The 20,360-nt window shown below is 39.5% G+C and overlaps 1 protein-coding gene across 1 annotated transcript in view; it reads left to right on the top strand.

Moving 5' to 3' along the window:
* The window catches only part of piwil1 (piwi-like RNA-mediated gene silencing 1), a 31,103-nt gene extending 11,272 nt beyond the window's left edge, over positions 1 to 19,831 (top strand). The window contains exons 4-21 of the mRNA XM_010895053.4: positions 420 to 548; positions 3,064 to 3,278; positions 3,572 to 3,693; positions 9,240 to 9,320; positions 9,422 to 9,619; positions 9,977 to 10,085; positions 10,210 to 10,336; positions 10,428 to 10,545; positions 10,625 to 10,739; positions 10,869 to 11,056; positions 11,174 to 11,246; positions 11,903 to 12,103; positions 12,216 to 12,319; positions 14,170 to 14,240; positions 15,165 to 15,318; positions 15,409 to 15,534; positions 15,623 to 15,770; positions 19,018 to 19,831. Coding sequence (XP_010893355.2) covers positions 420 to 548; positions 3,064 to 3,278; positions 3,572 to 3,693; positions 9,240 to 9,320; positions 9,422 to 9,619; positions 9,977 to 10,085; positions 10,210 to 10,336; positions 10,428 to 10,545; positions 10,625 to 10,739; positions 10,869 to 11,056; positions 11,174 to 11,246; positions 11,903 to 12,103; positions 12,216 to 12,319; positions 14,170 to 14,240; positions 15,165 to 15,318; positions 15,409 to 15,534; positions 15,623 to 15,770; positions 19,018 to 19,134 — 2,396 coding nt within the window. The 3' untranslated portion in view covers positions 19,135 to 19,831. The remainder of the gene's footprint in view (positions 1 to 419; positions 549 to 3,063; positions 3,279 to 3,571; positions 3,694 to 9,239; positions 9,321 to 9,421; positions 9,620 to 9,976; positions 10,086 to 10,209; positions 10,337 to 10,427; positions 10,546 to 10,624; positions 10,740 to 10,868; positions 11,057 to 11,173; positions 11,247 to 11,902; positions 12,104 to 12,215; positions 12,320 to 14,169; positions 14,241 to 15,164; positions 15,319 to 15,408; positions 15,535 to 15,622; positions 15,771 to 19,017) is intronic.
* The last annotated feature ends 529 nt before the right edge of the window (positions 19,832 to 20,360 follow it).

The raw sequence follows: 20,360 nt of genomic DNA, 5'->3' as shown, positions 1-20,360 counted from the left end.
ACTATTTACCTGACTAAATTTGCATAAGTATATAGCAACTATTTAATGTTTTTGGTAAAATAGATGATTAGAAGCTGGGGATGATTATGATGAGTGCCTGATTGGAAATGCATCTTGGACGCTGCAGTTACCTCATAACTCCTATAAGTACCATGGGCTCTTTAGTGACCTGAGTCTGTATACCTGTTTAAACGTGCTAACTGAAAGAATGCTCCGTTGATAGGGGGATGCTTTCACAGTGCCTTTTGCTGGTGCTGCAAGTACAGCAGCATCTAGTATGCCATCTAAGGGCTGACTAGGACAGACAGACTTGTGTATCTTCCGAGTCAAGACAGCAGTGGCAACCAGTGTCATGCTGCTGGCAGTGAACAACAATAGAATTATGACCAAGCTCACCTTTTTTATTTTATATTTTATAGCTGTCATTCAGATATCTGCAGGATTTCAACAAGTGAAAATTGGAGAAAGAGGTGGAAGACGACGTGACTTTCATGATGAAGGAATCAACACCAGGCAGGCCATGGAACACGTGAAGGACTCCAAGACTGGTTTGTAGAAATCCAGAGCACGTTGACATTGTTGACTGCTTAGTTTTACAAACTGCCCTAAACACACTGCAGACTTATTCAAAGGAATATATTTCTGTCACTTGTTAGCTTGAATTTGGCTAATCTTTGCCAGCAGTTTAAACTTTGGCAAAAACCAAGCATGTAAATAAATGGGTCAGTAATGGAGAAACATGGGATAAAGACTCACCAAGTTGCAGTCTTTGACTTTTGCAATCAACACAATAATAGTGTTCCAAAATCTTACATTTTTGGGCTGGATATAGTGTTTTTGCATAATTTATAAGTCAAATTATGTCATACCTCAGTTAGCCATGAAATGTGAAGTTGGAACTGGTTTTGATGACATTGGGCAGAAATTAATTTTCGGGGGCCTGAGTGTTAATGTTAAGCCCTGTCACATCTTGTAGACCTAAATGGAAAAATTGCCTTTTGATATAGTTTATTCACTAAAATTGACTCCTTACACTGTAAAAAAGAAATTGTATTTTACGGTAATTTACTTTAAATTGTACATGTAATTCTCTGTATTTCAGAATTACAGTAAAAATATGTTTTAAATTACACATTCAAACCTTCATTTAACATTTGTCCTGTTAAATAACTGGGAAACATAAGAATTATCGTTTTTTCCACAGACTGATTCGCAGTTACAAAAAAAAACCTGTATAAAAACTGAGTATTTCTGTTTTATTATTGATATCCCAGCATGCTTTGTGGCAGTTCATTTTGTTAATGTTTGTTTGTTGTAATTGATATGAATGTGAAAGAGCTTTGTGTTACCCTATGGAATATTTTTTGGGGATTATGGTTGTGTCCCAACCATAGAATAGAAGACAATTCTATTTGGTGTGATTTGCTGCTTTGTATGACATTCTTTGGAAGCTCTGACTCTTGCATATTTCTGCCAACATTGAGTCTTGTAGAAGTTGGTAAGGCATGAGTCATCAAAATACAAATAGTTGATGTATAAGTGCATAAAACTTGAAGAACAAGCTATTGATGACAGCACCAAAAGGGAGAATTTGGGGGAGAAAATGTATCCTTGCTGTGAAATTGCATCAATATACTTTATTTGAAGTACAGTAAATATCCGTATTTCTACAAATGAATAATGTAATTTTATGCTATGTAGTTTTACAACATAAATCTGTTTTTTAACTATGTTTTTTCGGCACCCCAATTATTTTTTTTACAGTGTTGTTTTGGTACTATGGATAAAGAAATATTGCTATGGATATTACTACTATATTACTATGGATAAAGAAGGTAGGAATGTCAACACTATTAAACTAGTGTCTAGTGAAGATCCTAATTACAGTGAAAGCTAGCTAGTACAGGTGTCATTAAGTTTGCTCGTTAGCAAGAAATGTGAGTCACTTAAATAGCTACACTTTACTGAACTTAATTTTATCTGCATTTAAACATAGTTTCTGTTATTGTAGATCACATGCAATTGCATTAGTAAAATGGGTACTGCTGTCAGTCAAGAAAGTTCCCATTTATTTGTCATGTGTGTTGTGGCCAGGTTGGGACAGAGGCATAAGTTAGCAGATTGGCTGCAGACCTATGAGTGTGATTTTGACATTGCTGAAAAAGTTTGATGGTTGTTCTATAATTCCCTAGTTTTATTTATCCTGCTTTGGCTAGTATGTTTTTGCTATCTGCGAGGGAGAAAGTCTAACTGTCATTGTTTGATTAAGGCTGTATGTTCCCAAATGTAAGAGGACTTTTGTGGGATTAAAGAGACATTTCACTGCTGGCATATTTACTTACATGTATGTGTATGTATATGTCCATTAAAATTGGTATTAACATGTGATATTATATCACTTATATATTCACACAGTGCAAATATGAGCATTTCTGCTTTTCACTGGTATAAACAGACAATCTAAATTTTCTGGTTTAAGCAAATCACAATAACCTGCAATTATGTTTGAGGACACTTGTATTGAGGGATTATTAGAAGCAGCCATTGTTATGCAAAAAGGCCAGTTGGCAAGAGAATCTGTAAAAACTAATACCACTTCCATTGATGGTGAGCAGGCAATTGGACCAGGAAGGCACAATCATTATTATTATTTTTTTCTAGCTGTGGATGACATTTGCAATAAAACATTTTTTAGAATCTTGTGGGTTTTGTTGTTGCTGTTTTGCTACGTTCTGTAGGGTCTCTAGAAATGTGTATTTAATTTGAGTCCGGGGCTGAAATACATATTTGTAAATATGCAAATGTTTATTCATATAGGATTTACTCACTGCTTAGATCCCATTAACCCATATGTTCATAACCCATATTATGTAAATGTGTTCATTCGCAAAATCCACATCACGTTATGTTCCACTAGCATTGCTTTTACTGGGTATGTGTAGAAGGACTCTGCATGTTGGTTTGGTATTGAAAAAGAGCTGTGTTTGGACTACATCTTGAAGAGCAAACTCCATTAGTAAAGATGATAAAATCAGTGACAACAACATACCATTTCCCCCCCAGGTATCTCTGGCTCCCCTATTGATCTGAAAGCCAACTTTTTCAAGATTCTGTCCCGCCCTCAGTGGGTGCTGTACCAGTACCACGTGGACTTCAAGCCGGTCATGGAGTCACGCCGCCTGCGTTCTGCCCTCCTGTTTCAGCACGAGGAGACGCTAGGCAAAGCTCGCACCTTTGATGGAGCCATCCTCTTTCTGCCTCACAGACTGCACAATTCGGTACAGTTCAATGGAGGACACTTCCTCTTCTGGCTTATGTGGTGACATTTACTATTACTTGCATGTGTAATAGGTTTTACAGGTTGTCTAAAACACTTGGTCCCATCCTTTTTTTGGTTACTCCTATAGACCTTTTCACATAAACCATGTGGATAGACCAAGTACCACTGGTTGGGAAACACTGAACAATGTTAAAGGCTGATTGGCACCTAGCTGCTCTGTAGACTTTTACATCAATAAATGTTACCAGGTATGTCATTTATTGTATTTTGAATAATTGTTTTTCTTTGTAGGAGACTGTGCTGTACAGTGAGACCAGAATGGGGGAGAAAGTCCAGATTACTGTGACTCTGACCAATGAGCTCCCACCCACTTCTCCGGTGTGCCTGCAGTTCTACAACATTATCTTCAGACGGTCAGAACAACAGAGCATTTCATTCGAAACTTTGACTTTACCACCATGCATGTACAAACATAAAAAAAAAAAAAGAATACTTGTGCATAATTATGGTTAGTGCATATTTGTTTACAGTTGAGTGTACAGTGTCTCACAAGTGAGTACACCCCTCACATTTTTGTAAACATTTTATTATATCTGATCATGTGACAACACTGAAGAAATGACACTTTGCTGCAATATAACATAGTGTGTGTACAGCTTGTATAACAGTGTACATTTGCTGTCACCTCAAAAGAACACAACACACAGCCATACATTTTTTTTTAACCGCTGGGAACAATAGTGAGTACGCCCCTAAGTGAAATCACCTTTACCCTCAGCTTCTTAAGCAAGGCAGTGGTCATCTTGGAGGTGTGTTTGTGGTTGTTATCATGTTGGAATACTGCCCTGCGGCCCAGTCTCCGAAGGGATGGGATCATGCTCTGCTTCAGTATGTCACAGTACATGTTGGTATTCATGGTTCTCAATGAACTGTAGCTCCCCAGTGCCGGCAGCACTCATGCAGCCCCTGACCATGACACTCCCACCACCATGCTTGACAGTAGGCAAGACACACTTGTCTTTGTACCCCTGAGCTGGTTGCCGCCAAACACTCTTGACACCATCTGAACCAAATAAGTTTCTCGGTCTCATCAGACCACAGGACATTGTTCCAGTAATCCATGTCCTTAGTCTGCTTGTCTTCAACAAACTGTTTGCGGGCTTTCTTGTGGATCATCTTTAGAAGAGGTTTCCTTCTGGGACAACAGCCATGCAGACCAATTTGATGCAGTGTGCGACGTATGGTCTGAGCACTGACAGGCTGACCCCCCACCCCTTCAACCTTTGCAGCAATGCTGGCAGCACTCATACATCTATTTCCCAAAGACAACCTTTGGATATGATGCTGAGCACGTGCACTCGAACTTCTTTGGTCGACCAAGGCAAGGCCTGTTCTGAGTGGAACCTGTCCGGTCAAACTGCTGTATGGTCTTGGCCACCGTGCTGCAGCTCAGTTTCAGGGTCTTGGCAATTTTCTTATAGCCTAGGCCGTCATAATGTAGAGCAACAATTTTTTTTTTTTTCTTTGCCATGAGGTGCCATGTTGAACTTCCAGTGACCAGTATGAGGGATTGTGAGAGCGATGACACCAAATTTAACACACCGGCTCCCCCATTCACACCTGAGACCCTTGTAACACGAACAAGTCACATGACACTGGAGAGGGGAAATGGCTAATTGGGCCCAATTTGGACATTTTAACTTAGGGGTGTACTCACCTTTGTTGCCAGCGGTTTAGACATTGGCTGTGTGCTGAGTTATTTTGAGGGGACAGCAAATTTAAACTGATATACAAGCTGTACACCAACTAATTTACATTGTAGCAAAGTGTCATTTCTTCAGTTTTGTCACATGAAAAGATATACTCAAATATTTACCAAAATGTGAGGGGTGTACATACATGGTGGTCAAGCTAGGTCAAGGGTTCCGCAATCAATTGGCTTATAATATCTCTCAGATCCTGTTTCTTTCAGGTGTTCATCAGATTCATAGTTTTGGATAGATGTCCTGGGTGGGTGGGAGCATGTGTAAGTTGTGCTGTCTTCCCCACCTGCTGAGGCCATGTGTAGTGGCCCCGTACCAGTCTGAGACAAGTATCCCTGACTGCAGTGTGCAGTTTGGGGTGTGGATCAACTCTGCCCACATTTGACCCCGCCCACCATTTTTTGGTTTTGACAGTCGCACACTGAATGCAAACACACAAGTTTGTGCATGGCACATGTTGAATACGAACGTAGGTCATTTTTGAAGACCGTAAGATATATTACATTAAGTGATCCCTGCCAGAGGATGCAACCTGTAGAGCCGAAGGTTACGCTCTGCTCCACCGTTCCACTGCTCCACGTCTTTCCCATCAGTATGCTCAAAATAACTATTGGCTCACAGGAAAAATAACACTGGCCAACTAAAAAAAATTTTTGGAATGTTTCCTTAACTTCATTAGTCAAATCTTACTAATTTTGGGGTGAGAAAAACAAATATGACAAAAAAATCTTTATTAGCTCTAATTTCTGTGATATACAATAGGTGGAAATATTTTATTTTAACGTATTAAGAGAAAACGATTTCATTGAAAGTGCATTTTAAATTTCTATAATGTCTGTTATATTCTAAGAGTTCTACATTGATGGATGAATACCTGGCAGGTGGTTTGGTGTCAAGAGAATCATGTGGTGGCTTCATGAGATCGTTTTCTTTTGGCTTGTCTCTTGTAAGTAAGTTCCGGAGCATTCCTACATACAGACCAGCAGTAATCCGCAAGCATAGTTTCATTCCAATGGCCCTGATATCTTTGTTCCATTACAGAAATATCCTGATGGAATCTTTCTGTGTTCATCACTGACAGCTCCACAACTAGGAGGGAAAAAGTCTAGGTGGAAGTGTAGAAAATGGATTTTAAGGGACATATTGCATCCTTGTTGATGGTATTTTTCCAGAAGTACTGTCACCAACTGAGTGTAGTTATCTCTTTTGTTGCCTAAGAATCCATGTATAATTCCCTTTAAGGCTTCCCAAGCTTCCTTTTCTTTCCCCTCCAAAACTCGGTCAAATGCAGGATCCTTTACAAGTTTTCAAATTTGTGGCCCAACAAAAATACCTTCCTTAACCCCTGCATCACTCAATCTAGGAAATGTGTCTCTTATGTACTTAAAGGCCTGTCCTTCCTGGTTCATACCTTTGACAACATTTTTCATCAGACCAAGCTTTATATGAAGGGGTAGAAGAAGAACATCTTTTGGGTCCATGAGAGGCTCGGCAATGACATTTTTCTCGCTAGAGTCAAGATTTCTTGCAGGCCAGTCAGCTTGAATGTAATTTGCTTTCCTATCCCTACTGTCCCACATACATAAAAGCAACAGTACTTGGTGTACCCTAGTTGCATTCCTAAGAGTACAGCAATGATTTTGAGTTCGCCACAGATTTTCCACTTGTGTTCAGCATATTTGATTGATTCGAGGAGGGCTGTCATGTTTGCATAAGTCTCCAAGTGAACTGCATGACCAACAGGAATAGAACGAAGACTGTTGCCATTGTGAAGTAATACAGCTTTCAAACTAAGCTTGGAGGAGTCTGAATATCCTCCATTCAGTTTGATCATGGTTCAAATTCAAACATTTCATCAAGCCATTAACGTCGCAGCAAACAACCAGATTGTTTTTCTTCTTCAAAAAAGGAATCAGATACCTCTGACGTTCTCTGTAATGTGAGACCCTGACATCACGTTCGAGAAGATTCCATTGCTGTAGTCTTGACCCTAGAAGTTCTGCCTTCTCCTTTGACAAGTCAAGGTCTCGAATGAGATCACTCAATTCTGCTTGACTCAGTCGGTGCAGTGTATCATATTTTACCCCAAAATCTGGGTCATGGGATGTGGAAGGCTTGTTGGGTTCTTCTTCCACACTGTCTTCATTTTCTACTTCAAGCTCATAATGTTGAGGTGGAGTAGGAACTGGTAAACTATCTGAATGTGGAATAGGTCGAATAGTAGATGGAAGATTTGGGTATTGAACTGTTCCTCTTTTCTTCATTGACAATCCTGCCTTTATAGGTGGAGTCAAGCAGAAGTAGCAGTCATCTATATGGTTTGTAGGCTCCCGCCAAACCATAGGCACAGCAAATGCCATAGATTGGCTGAAAAATAAAAAACATTTTCGTAATATAACTGAACAAGAGTTGCAACATATATGTGGAGCCCATGATTTATCCTGGTCCCCTACCTTCATACCAAAATAATGCTGATAGGCAGTCTTCACAAGAGGCGTCAAATGTTATTTCACCACATATGTAACAGAATTTATTCATTAAATTTACACATTTTCATGGCATTTTGATATAACAAATGTTACACTTCAAAACAATTATTATGTTTATAACCTACAAAACATCTGGGGAACGTTCTGTTATGTCAGTTGAGAGGTGTGAAAACTCTAAAAAATTACATCACTGTATCTCCAAAGCAAGAGCTAATCGGTCATTTTTATGGTGATTTTTGAATTCAGCAGGTGGAAATACATAAGAATACGCAAATTGTGAGCCCAAAACATTTTCATTGTTGGCCAGTGTAATTGCCACTCCAGCTTTGCTCCATTCCTTTTTTGTCATAATTCAAGTTATTTTGATTATGTATGTCGAGTATTACAATACGGTATTTTAATGAAGTCTAACTTGTTTTTTTAACGACATGAAAGGATGAGGATACAAAGTAATCATTATTTCAAATAGTCTACAGATCTGTCTATCAGTCTTTTTAGCCAAAATGTATACACCAAAACAAGTACCACTATATTATTAACAACGAAATAGTAAAGCATTTCCGACACTATCGGCTGGCAAGAAAATCAGATGCTCAGCGTTTTTAAACAAGATTTTGACTATAGAATGTATAAAATAAAATAGTAAATTGTCTTGCTTTGAATTCAACTAAATTTGATTGAAAAAGCCGTATCAGCATGCAGCCAAAAATAAACAAAAAATATATTCTATCAACTGGATAGAATATAAAACTAAACATTTTAATCCTTAGCTACAATGTAGCTACCCACTTCGTTCCTTTCTGATAAGATTGGCACGTTTCCATCATTATTTATTAGTTGTGGTTACTATATCACTGCACTCCATCTCCTGCATGTTCTTCAAAATTATTTTGCTCCAGTGGGTTTTATCAGTTTATTAAATTGAGTAAACTTCATGAAAGCTTAAGCTACAAGTTTTATATTTGTATCTATGTAAGAGGTTCGATTAAGATTTGCTTTCGTTGACGTTGATACCTTTTTGAACCTCAGCTTGAGTGACCTTGATGGAGACAGAAGGGGTCAGGTTAAACGCATTTAACTCCACCCACATTGAGCCAGGCCTCGAACTGCACACTGCAGTCCGAGGCTTCTCGTCTGTGATGCCGTCTGTCAGGCTCTTGATGAGGGTGAAGCGCAAATGTTATCACCTTATGGATTTGCATCTAATTGACAGCACTCGTGGATTTAATGATCCATGACAAGTCCTTCGCCATGTCATACTGCTGTGACTAGAAGCTCTTATAGGTTGGCTTATTTCTTTTTTCTACTTCCGGAAGTCAAGAATGTTTTTCTTTGCTCATGTTGAGGGCAAGATTTTACCGGCTTCACAGTTCCTCTTTGCATGAGAACTACTTGCGTCCAACATTCATTAGTGGGTGGTCCATTGAAACAGTTGCACCAGTGGTGCTTAGGGCATATTCATTGCAAACCGTCTTAGTGGTTTAGTTAGTAATATTGTTTTTGCAATTTCTGTACTAATCCCTTAATTCTCCTGTACACATTTTTATCTAGATTCATCCCCTTTTCTGTGGTTTAATTCTAGTCCTCAGCATGCTGTTATGCATATTGAGAAAATAAGAACATTTAGAACCAATAACAATATGTCAATACAAAAAACAGCACTGACTGACTTAAATCTTTTCCTGTTTTTGTTCATTTCATTTTCAGAGTGTTAAGGATGCTGAACATGCAGCAGATTGGACGCCACTACTACAATCCAACAGACCCACTGAATATCCCCCAGCACAGGTCAGTCATTCCATTGCATCAGCAGTGGAGTATGAAGACCGGAGAGCTGGTATCAAGCCGTAATGTATTTTGTCTTTTTCATTATGTGCTGTGTTCCTCAGGCTCACCATCTGGCCTGGGTTCACCACCACCATCCTCCAGTATGAGTCCAGTATCATGCTTTGCACAGATGTGAGCCACAAGGTCCTGCGAAGTGAGACTGTGCTCAGCTTCATGTTGGAACTCCGGCATCGGACTGGAGAACAAGGCTTCACAGCAGCATGCACCAAGGAACTGGTGGGACTCATTGTCCTCACCAAGTAAGAGACATGTCTATAGTGCAGGGATTTCACTTTAACCCTATGTGGTCTGGAGCCTGCTTGTTTCATATTCTAGCTCATCGTTAATTTCAACCACCTGGGTTCCCCTGGTCTGAATTAGTTCTTGATTAGAGGGTTGCAATGGCAAACATTTAGTGGTACTGGCTTTGAGGTCCAGATTTGAGTTTGTGGGTAAAAGTGCCTTTAGTACTGAACCACGTGTCTAATTTTAAACAATTCAAGATCTGCGTATGTACTGGTTCTGTCAAATTTAAGTGAGGATAATTACTTTATGGGAAAGGGTAAAAATTACATGAACCAAAAGTGTCCACATTTTAAATGCTTTATGACCCTCAGGTACAACAACAAAACCTACAGGATTGATGACATTGCATGGGACTACACTCCCAACAACACATTCAAGAGAGGCGACTCTGAGATCTCTTTTAAGGATTACTACAAAACGGTAAGTTTTGATGTCTAATGCCGTGTTTTTCAAACTCAGCGTTTTGGACTCCGCTCCCTGGCACATGTTTAGGCTGACCTAATGCAACCTTAACTGAACTAAATGTGTTTTAATGTTCGTTTAGCAATACAGCCTGGACATATCAGACGACCACCAAGTTCTTCTCGTCAGCAATGTTAAGAAGGCGGGTCCTTCTGGAAGACCTCCCCCAGGACCTGCCTTGCTTGTCCCAGAGTTCTGCTACCTCACAGGTGCCATTGCCACCACTCCAGCTTCAAATCACTTGTGCCTAGTACTATGTAACTAAACCACTACTTTTTTACCATGTTTTTTCCCCAAAAGGCTTGACTGATAAGATGCGTGCTGATTTCAACATCATGAAGGATCTGTCCACCCACACCCGACTTACCCCAGAGCAGAGGGAGGGGCGGCTCAACCGCTTTGTCGGGAACATTCACCGGTACTTCATGCTCAGGTTTTAGTTTTTCTATTCCATAGTTTTGATTAAGAACAGTACTGATCATTTCTTCATTTTGCAGGAACGCTAATGCCCAGGCGGAGCTGACTACCTGGGGGCTCAACTTCGACAACAAACTCCTGTCCCTTAAAGGTCGAGTCCTCCCTGCAGAGAGGATTTTGCAGGGACCCACAACGGTATCTAATCCAACGTAAACTTTTATTTTTTGTTTTTTTGGGTGTGTTGAAACATGATACTTGAAACAGGTAAAATATTTAATGATTTAGTGAAACATGGTCAGTTCATTGGCTCTGTGGCATTTACAGTACGAGTACAACCCCTGGCAAGCAGACTGGTCCAAGGAGATGAGAGGCATCCCCCTGATTAGCTGCCGGCCGCTGGAAAACTGGATTATGCTGTTCACCCCTAGAAATGTTGATGTGGCCCAGGCTCTGCTGCAGACCCTCAACAGGGTGTCTAAGCCCCTGGGAATTCCTATGCAGAAGGCCCGCATGTGAGTGCGCACAGAAAACTAAATAGAACTGCGCCATCCAGTGGTATGGAACAGTAAAAGCGGTTTCAACATGGAAATGACTTGGTATCTCAATGTTAACACATTGCATGTGTCTAGGCTGCAGTATGAGGATCGCCAGGAGTCTCTGCTCAAGGCCCTGCAGCAGAATGTTAATCCAGCAACCCAGATGGTCAGTCACTTTCTTTGAAGGGGAATCTCACCATAGATCATCTACTTAATGTTTGTGTCATAAAAATGCATCTGGTCACAATCTAGAAAAAGTTATTGGAATTTTTTTTCTGGGAATCTGGAAATATCGATATACTTTTATTATACTTTTTTTCATGCCCATGTGGTGTTCTTTGCCTGGCTGTGCTATAAATCAGTCCCTGATTAGATGGCTATAATGAAATCCATCAGTAGTCATTGTCTCTAGGCTTGAAATCACTTACCTAGCAGTTAGGGCACTGTTTGACCAGTAGCTAAAAGGTTGCTGGTTACAATTCTATAACATGGATGTAATCTGAATTTCTTCTGTAGGTTTTTGTAGTTAAGAGCTTCTGATTATCTGAGGTTTTCAAGCTTTATCATGAACGCATATGATTGAGAGGCCCCTACATTTTTGCAATCTGTAAATTACATTTCTGAGCCAATGCATACAGATTTACACCATTCAAGCACCGTATTGTTTATCAATGATAGGAAAGTGGTATCATTGGGGGTGTGTGGAAAAGACAGGAATATTTTACCAAACATGTATTAATATTAAAACCAATACTAAATGTTGTTTTACATGTGAAATTTGTTGCAGCTGTGTCTCAGGAATGTATGTTCTGATCTCCCCAGGTGGTGGTGGTCCTCCCAAGCAACCGTAAGGACAAGTACGACAGTGTAAAGAAGTACCTATGTGTGGATTGTCCCACACCCAGCCAGTGTGTGGTGGCCCGTACACTCTCTAGACAGCAGGCCCTCATGACTGTAGCCACAAAGATTGCTTTGCAGATGAACTGCAAGATGGGAGGAGAGCTGTGGAGTGTGGACATCCCAGTAAGGCGCACGCACATGTGAAATGCCTGCCAAATAATTTAATAGATGAATGTGGCTGTGCTGAGCTGTTACACTTGTAAGGTGTAATCCCCATCCCCTGCCTGTGTTCCAGCTAAAGCAGCTGATGATTGTAGGCATTGACTGCTACCATGACACAGCAGCTGGAAAGCGGTCCATTGGAGCTCTGGTGGCCAGTCTCAACCATGGCATGTCCAGGTATGTGTTCTGATAGCTAGGGGACATCAATGGATGCTTTCCCATCAGTGTTTGTTGAAGCTAACCATCTGTGGTGGCAGTAAATGAGAATCTAGCAATTGAACATAGTCATTGTGGGTCAGTGTTTTCTATGACCTTAAGAGAGTAAGCATCTCTTATGAAAGTTCCAGAAGCACCTGTATGAATTTAGTCTCTATACCCTCTTTACAGAAAAAGAAAATTCTAGCTGCTAGATTTTGTAGTGTAAACCTCAAATGCTTATTTGATGCCAGTTTAACACTATAACTGCCAGGTCTTTTTTACCCCCTATAACCGCTAGAGCCGAACGCCATTTGGCATCATTAGCATACGAATCGTCCCTATTAGCATCAACATTCTCCTCTGCAGTATCCCCATCCAGCCAGAGCATTTTAGTTATTTTTTTTTTAAATTACTAAAAATAGCCTTGTCTTTTTCTATCAAGTTGAGTTCAACACAAATGCGTAGCTTGTGTACATTGAGTTCAGTTCATGATAAATGGGGGCAAAAACAAAAGTGTTGCATTTATAATTTTGTTCAGTGTATTTAACCTAATACATTTGTTGAATATTAATCCTCAGTAAAATAACCGGAGAAAATTAAGAGACAATAGGATGTGTGTGCGATTTACATTGGATATAGAAAATCTACACACCCTTGTTAAAATGCCTGGTTCTTGTGATGTAAAAGAATGAGACCAAGATAAATCATGTCAGAACTTTTTCCTCCTTTCATGTGACCTATAACGTGAAAAATTAAATTGAAAAACAAACATCTTTGAGGGGGTGTAACTTACAAAAAAAAACTCACAATAACCTGGTTGCCTAAGTGTGCACCCCCTTAAACTAATACTTTGTTGAAGCACCTTTTGATTTTATTACAGCACTGCCTTTTTGGGTAGGAGTCTATTAGCATGACACATGTTGATGTGGCAATATTTGCCCACTCTTGTTTGCAAAAGCACTCCAAATCTGTAAGATTGCGAGGACATCTGCTGTGCAAAGCCCTCTTCAGATCACCCCACATATATTTGATTGGATTCAGGTCTGGGCTCTGGCTGGGTCATTCCAAAACGTAGATTCCTCTGGTGAAGCCATGCTTTTGTGGATTTGAATGTGTGCTTTGGGTCGTGCTGAAAGCTGAACTTCAGCTTTCTAACGGATGCCTGAAGGTTTTGTGCAAAAATTGCCTCGTATTTGGAACTGTTCATAATTCCCTCCACCCTGACTAAGGCCCTGGTTCCAGCTGAAGAAAAACAGCCCCAAAGCATGATGCTGCCGCCACCATGCTTCACTGTGGGTATGGTGTTCATTGGGTGATGTGCAGTGTTGTTTTTGTGCCAAACATACCTTTTGGAATTATGGCCAAAAAGTTCAACCTTGGTTTCATCAGACCATAACACATTTTCCCATGTGCTTTTGGGAGACTTGATGTTTGTTTTTGCAAACTTCAGCCGGCCTTGGATGTTTTTCTTGTTGTCTGCGACTGTTCGCAGACTGTTCCCTTTTAGATGCTGTGAAATTCTCGTTGTATGTATTAGATAAAAATAGCTGCCCTGTTTTTGAGAGGTGGAGTTAGAGCCCACTAGAGGGGAACCTATATTGCCAAATCCTTTGTTTTGTTGATTGTGAATGATGTTGTCTGCATAATGCAGGATTTTTTTGTTAGTATGTGCTCTTTAAAACAAAGCACCCTTGTAATTGTTATTTGTATTTGGTTTTTGTGCTACGTCTGTTTGCTTGATGTGAGAATTTTTAGTAATCTACATTAACAGTCTCAAATTCTTTGGGGGGTCTTAAGGGTTGAATAATTGAACAATCCTCTGTTTCCAGATGGTTTTCAAAGTGTGTGCTGCAGAGCCGTGGACAGGAAATCATGGATGGACTCAAGGGGGCACTGCAAGGCAAGTTCAGTCAAATGTAATGAATATAGGTCCAGGAAAAGTGTGTACTGGGTTATGTTTGTGGCCTGTGTCCCATGTCATCAAAACTGCACTTCCAAACTTGGAAGTTTATGACAAAAAGTGAAAGTATGAAAGTGATTCTTCTTATAGTATCCGCATACATATTCCACTTCCAAATGGAAGATTAAATGAAAAGTCTGCATTTATAACTAAAAGGAAAGTTCTAGGCCAGGACAGATTGTGGGGCTGTGATTGAATTTCCTTTATGCAGTTATACTTGTTTACAAAGATTCAAATTTTCTGTGGTACAGATTAGCTCATTTAATGACAGACCTGTAAATATTTGGTTCCCTCAAATTATTTGGTTCACCAATTTCCTGGATGACCTTTTTCCCCATCCACTTTTAGGTTTTATATGTTGTTCGTTTAGAAGTGCTCTTTGGCATACCAGTGTTGTAGTGTGTTGAGTATTTGTGACCTCTTTGTTTGAAGTCTGTCCATTCTTGGAACTAATTAATGTGGTGTTTTCACAAATGCAGCTCACTGGAGGCTTTTGTTTATGACACCATTCCTAGAACACTACAGATTAGTTGGTGAAAATGTACTGTTTCTGAGATGTTGGGTTCACCATGTCTGGTACCAGCAGTCATACTCCTGTTGAATTTTTAATGTTTGGTCAAACATTGACTGAACCTCATGTCCATGTCTGCATGCTTTATATATTGAGTTGCAGCTATTTGGCTGTTTGCCTTAATGAGCGGGTGTCCCTAATGAGTTGGCTGGTGAGTGTACATGAATAGAACTAATTCAGACCTAGTAGTTTGACCATGGCCTTCTGTTTATTAAACAAATCTGCACTCTGTAATCTGGATTATTTTGGCCACTCCTTGATCTTAAGTATCCTATATGTGCTATATTTTCCAGGGGCCCTGAAAGCGTGGTTGAAACACAACAAATGCCTGCCGTCACGTATCATTGTGTACCGAGATGGGGTGGGAGATGGAATGCTGCAGAGTGTGGTCAACTACGAAGTGCCACAGATCATGGGCTGCATCAAGTCCATGGAGCAAAAATATGAGTATGAGAGAACTGCAACCTTTTCCAGAAAACCTAATTGAAAACATTTTGTCACCAGTCTTTAGTATTGTTTATTGTCACTCCTTCCTAGGCCCAAACTCACTGTGGTGGTTGTGAAAAAGCGCATCAGTTCAAGGTTCTTTGCCCGCATCGATGGCAAGCTTACCAACCCTCCCCCAGGAACATGTATCGACACTGAGGTCACCCGCCCTGAATGGTATGTATTCATTGACAAATGAATGTCCTGATGTCGTACCTGCTTTGCCTTGAATGCCTTCTAGTTAACTTTTTCCTTTCCCTTTCAGGTATGACTTTTTTATCGTTAGCCAGGCTGTCCGCATGGGCAGTGTCTCTCCCACCCATTACAACGTGGTGTACGACAGCAGTGGACTGAAGCCTGACCACATGCAGCGACTGACCTACAAACTGTGTCACATGTACTACAACTGGCAGGTAGGATGGTTTCTCAGACCCCATTTTCTCTAGGGCTGTCACAAATGTTTGGTATTGAAATTATATTGTAAGTTATGCAAAATAATGGCTATTTAAACGCTATAAGCGATATATTAATATTAGGATTTGCTTCGGAACTGCCATTTTGTGGGCACCTGTTCTAAAATCCTGTTAAGGCTTTAGTTCTTTAGGTGGCTTTCCGTATTCATTCTACTCTCTGGCATGAACTCAAGTAAAATGGCTGAGAGTGCGGCGTCTGTTATTTGGTCAGCCTTCTAGTGTTTTACGAGCTGACATTAATGCAGCTAGGATGGTGTTAATGACACACAGGAAACGAGAGCTAGTGGGTGCTCCGAGAGCTCCTGACTAATTGAAATATAAAACAACAGTTGTTGGATCATAGTTTGTTTTATTGCTGTTTAAGTGTAGGGTATTATACAGTATGGCTATTTAAAACATATGTCCGGAACTCTGGAAGTTTAACAGCCATATTGGCCAACTTGATAAGACAAATAAGCGACAAACGCATTTTCTTCTAAATAATACTGTTGCAAAGGTTAGGCTACATTATGGGGGATTTTTATATTGCTTTTTATATATTATATTGAACTTTGTCCATATTTTATATTATTATATTAATATATTCTTATATTGTTCCGTTGTCAGAATTCTAAACTCACAAACTGAACTATTTGGAGACTATAATTTTTTTACACCCTATTCCTGATAATTGATTAGGCATGTGACAGTACAAGAATTTTAAAAGGCGCTTTGTCTCACATATCTCTCTCCTTGGGTTAATGTGGAGTAATTAACAGTAATCGTTATTTACCTCGGAAAATATTGATGGGTTGAAAGTGTAGCCTATTGCCAATTTTACACTTTGTTGAACACTTGAATTATATTTTCGTTTGGGTCTACGGTGGCATATTGTACTTTATCAAACAAATCTGGTGTGAAAAGTAATACATTTTGTTTTGTTTTTATTGATAGAAATAGATGCAGTCTTCTTTCCAGTCAAATAATTGTATTTCAATTTAATATAATTACAATTAACAAAAACGAGGAGATTGTGTATAGACCTATAATTAAATATACATTCTCAGAAATAACAGTTAATCAAGTAAAGTAACCCAGCAACATGGAGTCAAATACAGCAACCTAGCAATCCATGAATAGGATTATAGTAGACAATGTTCCTCATTTTTATTCTGGCCATGTAAGTACGGATGCAGGCTTAAATAATAGCTGTTTCTGGAGGGTGTCGACGTTCTCATAGATGCCTCCTGGTGGCCATTCTTATTTTTCTTTTATGTTTTTGTCCATGCCGTACGGCACCGCAACTTGCCACGGTATAACGAGACATGCCTTGTTGTGGACTGCTCCCTTGGCACTGGAATTAAACCAGCGACATCTCCCTAAATCAGGAGAGGCCTGATTTAGGGCAGTAAATTCATCAGTCTTTAGCCATCTTTCACACAGGCCAATAACATCCATTTTATAATCAGTGATTGCCTTTGAAGCAGGGGAATCTAACATTAAGGAGTCCCATTTTAAGATGGGAGACAATAGTCATTTTTGTTAATGTCAGAGGTGAAGGAAGGCTTTATCTTAATAATAAGGTTGCTATTGTTACAATCACAATCTCAGTAGGCAGAACTATGCTAACTGCACTGGCTATGCTAACGACAGACTCCACTATACTAGCAGGCTGGCTAACATGGTGAGGCTATAGGAATGAGACTCCTGCCTATGTTCCTAGACAAAAGAAGAGCATCACTCCATCTAGGATAGAGTCCATTGCTCTTTAGCAGGTCAGGCTTGGCCCTAGTTCTGGGAGAGTCCAAAAAGTGGGCACGTTATCTACAAACTCTACCTCTTGCGACGGGCAGAGTTCCGTTTTCAGCCAGCGATTGAGTTGCGCAAGTCTGCTGTAGCGCTCGTCACTACCCCTAGCTGGGAGGGGGCCAGAGACAATTACTCGATGCCGACACATCTTTCTAGCTAAGTTACACGCTTATACTATGTTCTGCTTCGTAACCTCTTGACTGTTTCATCCGCATAATTCTTGTCTGACATTTGCGTCTGAAGCCGAGCCTCTAACTATCTACCTGAAGATCAAGTTGAAATTACAGCAAAGACAATGAGAAGGCATTATTGTACTTAGCTTCAGCTGATCTGGGGTGAGTAACTCAGTTTGCCATGTCCAAATAGCATCCCGTGTAGAAAGGTTGGGTAAAAAATATGTTGGTAAACTTGTAAAAAATAATTTAACCACTTAATTCGTATGTAAATTCGAAAAGGTTTGGCAGTTAGCCAGGTAAACAAGCAGTGTACAGCATGTCAACAATCCTCAATTGTTGATGAACAATTGCAGGTACACAATGTGAGCTTGTCCACTTCCAGAAAATAGTAAATGTATTTTCTAGATGTTCTGACCTTCCTTCAATCTTTCCTCACATAAATTTCCAAATATTTGTGCTTCTACAAATGTCTGTGATAAACAGCTAATTTATATTGAACAGAGAACTCTTACACCTATCAGGATGTATGGGGCCCAATGTTAATTAGCATCAGTTTTCCTTTGTGCAGTTTCGTAAAAGAACGGAATGAAAATGGCACAAAGCAAAGAACCATTCCTCTACATTTTGTTCTTTAAACAAAAGCGCTGAAATATACACATACATTATCAGAAAAGGGCATGCTTTCTAACATAATCATGATCTTATTGTTGTTGCCTCATCTACTTTTTTCTGCATTGTTTTTATAACTTCACTTACGTTGAGGTAACATTTCCAATATCAAGGTAACATTTACTCTAACAGTTTTTACAGTAGCTTTTTGTTGTTGGCAATAAGTGATTTCCAGAAGCACAGGTTTTTGCCTAAATGTTTATAAACTGCAAATGTATCAGGTTGAAAATTAATAGTTAATTATTCTAGCTTTCTGCTCTTGATTCATAGTCATTATTGCTTTGCAAACCACTTTGAGAAATCGAACTCTTTTTGCACAATGGAGCCATATAATCAGTGGGACTACGGATGTTGTCCTATGAAATTTCCTGTGTTGACTTGATTGTATTTACACTGAACTAAGACAGGCTAGATTGGTACACAATGTGAGCTTGTCCACTTCCAAAAGTGCTTGAAAATGTTTTACATTTGTTGGGTATTGTTTCTTTCAGACTTGATGGCAAGTAGTATATTGCATAGATATACATGGTTGTTGTTTTTGTGTTTATCTCCAGGGGATCATTCGTGTGCCTGCACCCTGTCAGTATGCCCACAAACTGGCCTTCCTGGTGGGCCAGAGCATCCACAGAGAGCCCAACACAAACCTTGATGACTTCCTTTACTACCTGTAAAAGCTTCTCAAACTTCTCCTTGGAAACTAACTGATCCATGTATTTGAACTGTTCTAGTGCTGCACACCTGCTTTGACTTGTCTGTTAATAATTAGTCCCTTGATTAGTGAGTTAGGTGTGCTACTTCAGGGCTATAGGACACAATATGGAATGTCTGGAGGTCCCTGAAGAGGGATTTGAGAAATGCTGCAGTATGAGGACTGGAGCTACATTAAAGAACATTGGACAACAGTTTCCTTGAAACAGTTTTAATTTTGTAATTTAAGTTGGTAGTTTTAATTTTGTTTTAGAAACAAATTGATTTTACTTTGAGGTTAAGTTATTTGTATACTTGTATACTTGAAGTGTGAAACCAGAATAGTTTTATTTTGTAAAATGTCGCCAATTTGTTTCATTCCTGTTTTATGCGTTTTGGATTATATACTTTTGTAGATGCTTGTTGCAATGTTATGTGACAAATTTAAGTGTGGCATGGTCTAACAATGATTAAGTTGCAGAATAAGTTTTGAAGTTTGCTACCTTGCTGTTACCTTGACTGTTCTCCTTTTGTTAACTCACAATTCAAATACTTTTATTGACAGGGAATTATATATTTTGTTTACATTTTGGTGCAAAGTTAGACTTGTTTAATAAAAATGCAGTTGTACTGTAGAATTGTTCAAACAAACAGCGTGCATTAAATGTGTTTGTTACTTTTGTTAAATTGTGATGCTTAAACCCATCTTCTTGTTATTTAGGCCTATAGAGGGTTTTTTTCAGTAACCAACACTAGTTATTTGGATGCAGCAATTTTGAGCAAGCACTACATCGAAATCTTAAATGCAATCATGTTTAATTTTGAAGGCCCTCTAAAGTAACATGTAAACCAACTTTCTTTTGCCACAGTGTTTTGTAAGTCCCTGTGTTTTGCCACCTACAATGGGTATAGAAAGTCACCACCCCCTTTCAAAATGTTTGCATTTTGTTGCCTTACAGGCTTTATTTACACACAGTAACCCACAATATCAAAGTAAAATACTTTGGAAGTGAACACCCCCTATACTTTGTGTAATCACCGTTTGCTTGAATTAGGATTATGGTCTCTGACTTGGCACCCCTAGAATGTGATTTGCCCATTCTTCTTGCTGAATTTTTCAGGGTCAGTCAAGTTGCATGGTGAGTCGCGTATGGACTGCACAGAAGTTATTCCACATTCGGGGTGATTAAGTTTGGGGCTCTGACTAGGC

Source organism: Esox lucius, chromosome 13, assembly GCF_011004845.1.
Source record: "Esox lucius isolate fEsoLuc1 chromosome 13, fEsoLuc1.pri, whole genome shotgun sequence".
Classification (NCBI taxonomy): Eukaryota; Metazoa; Chordata; class Actinopteri; order Esociformes; family Esocidae; genus Esox; species Esox lucius.
This window is presented reverse-complemented; position numbering and strand designations above follow the sequence as displayed.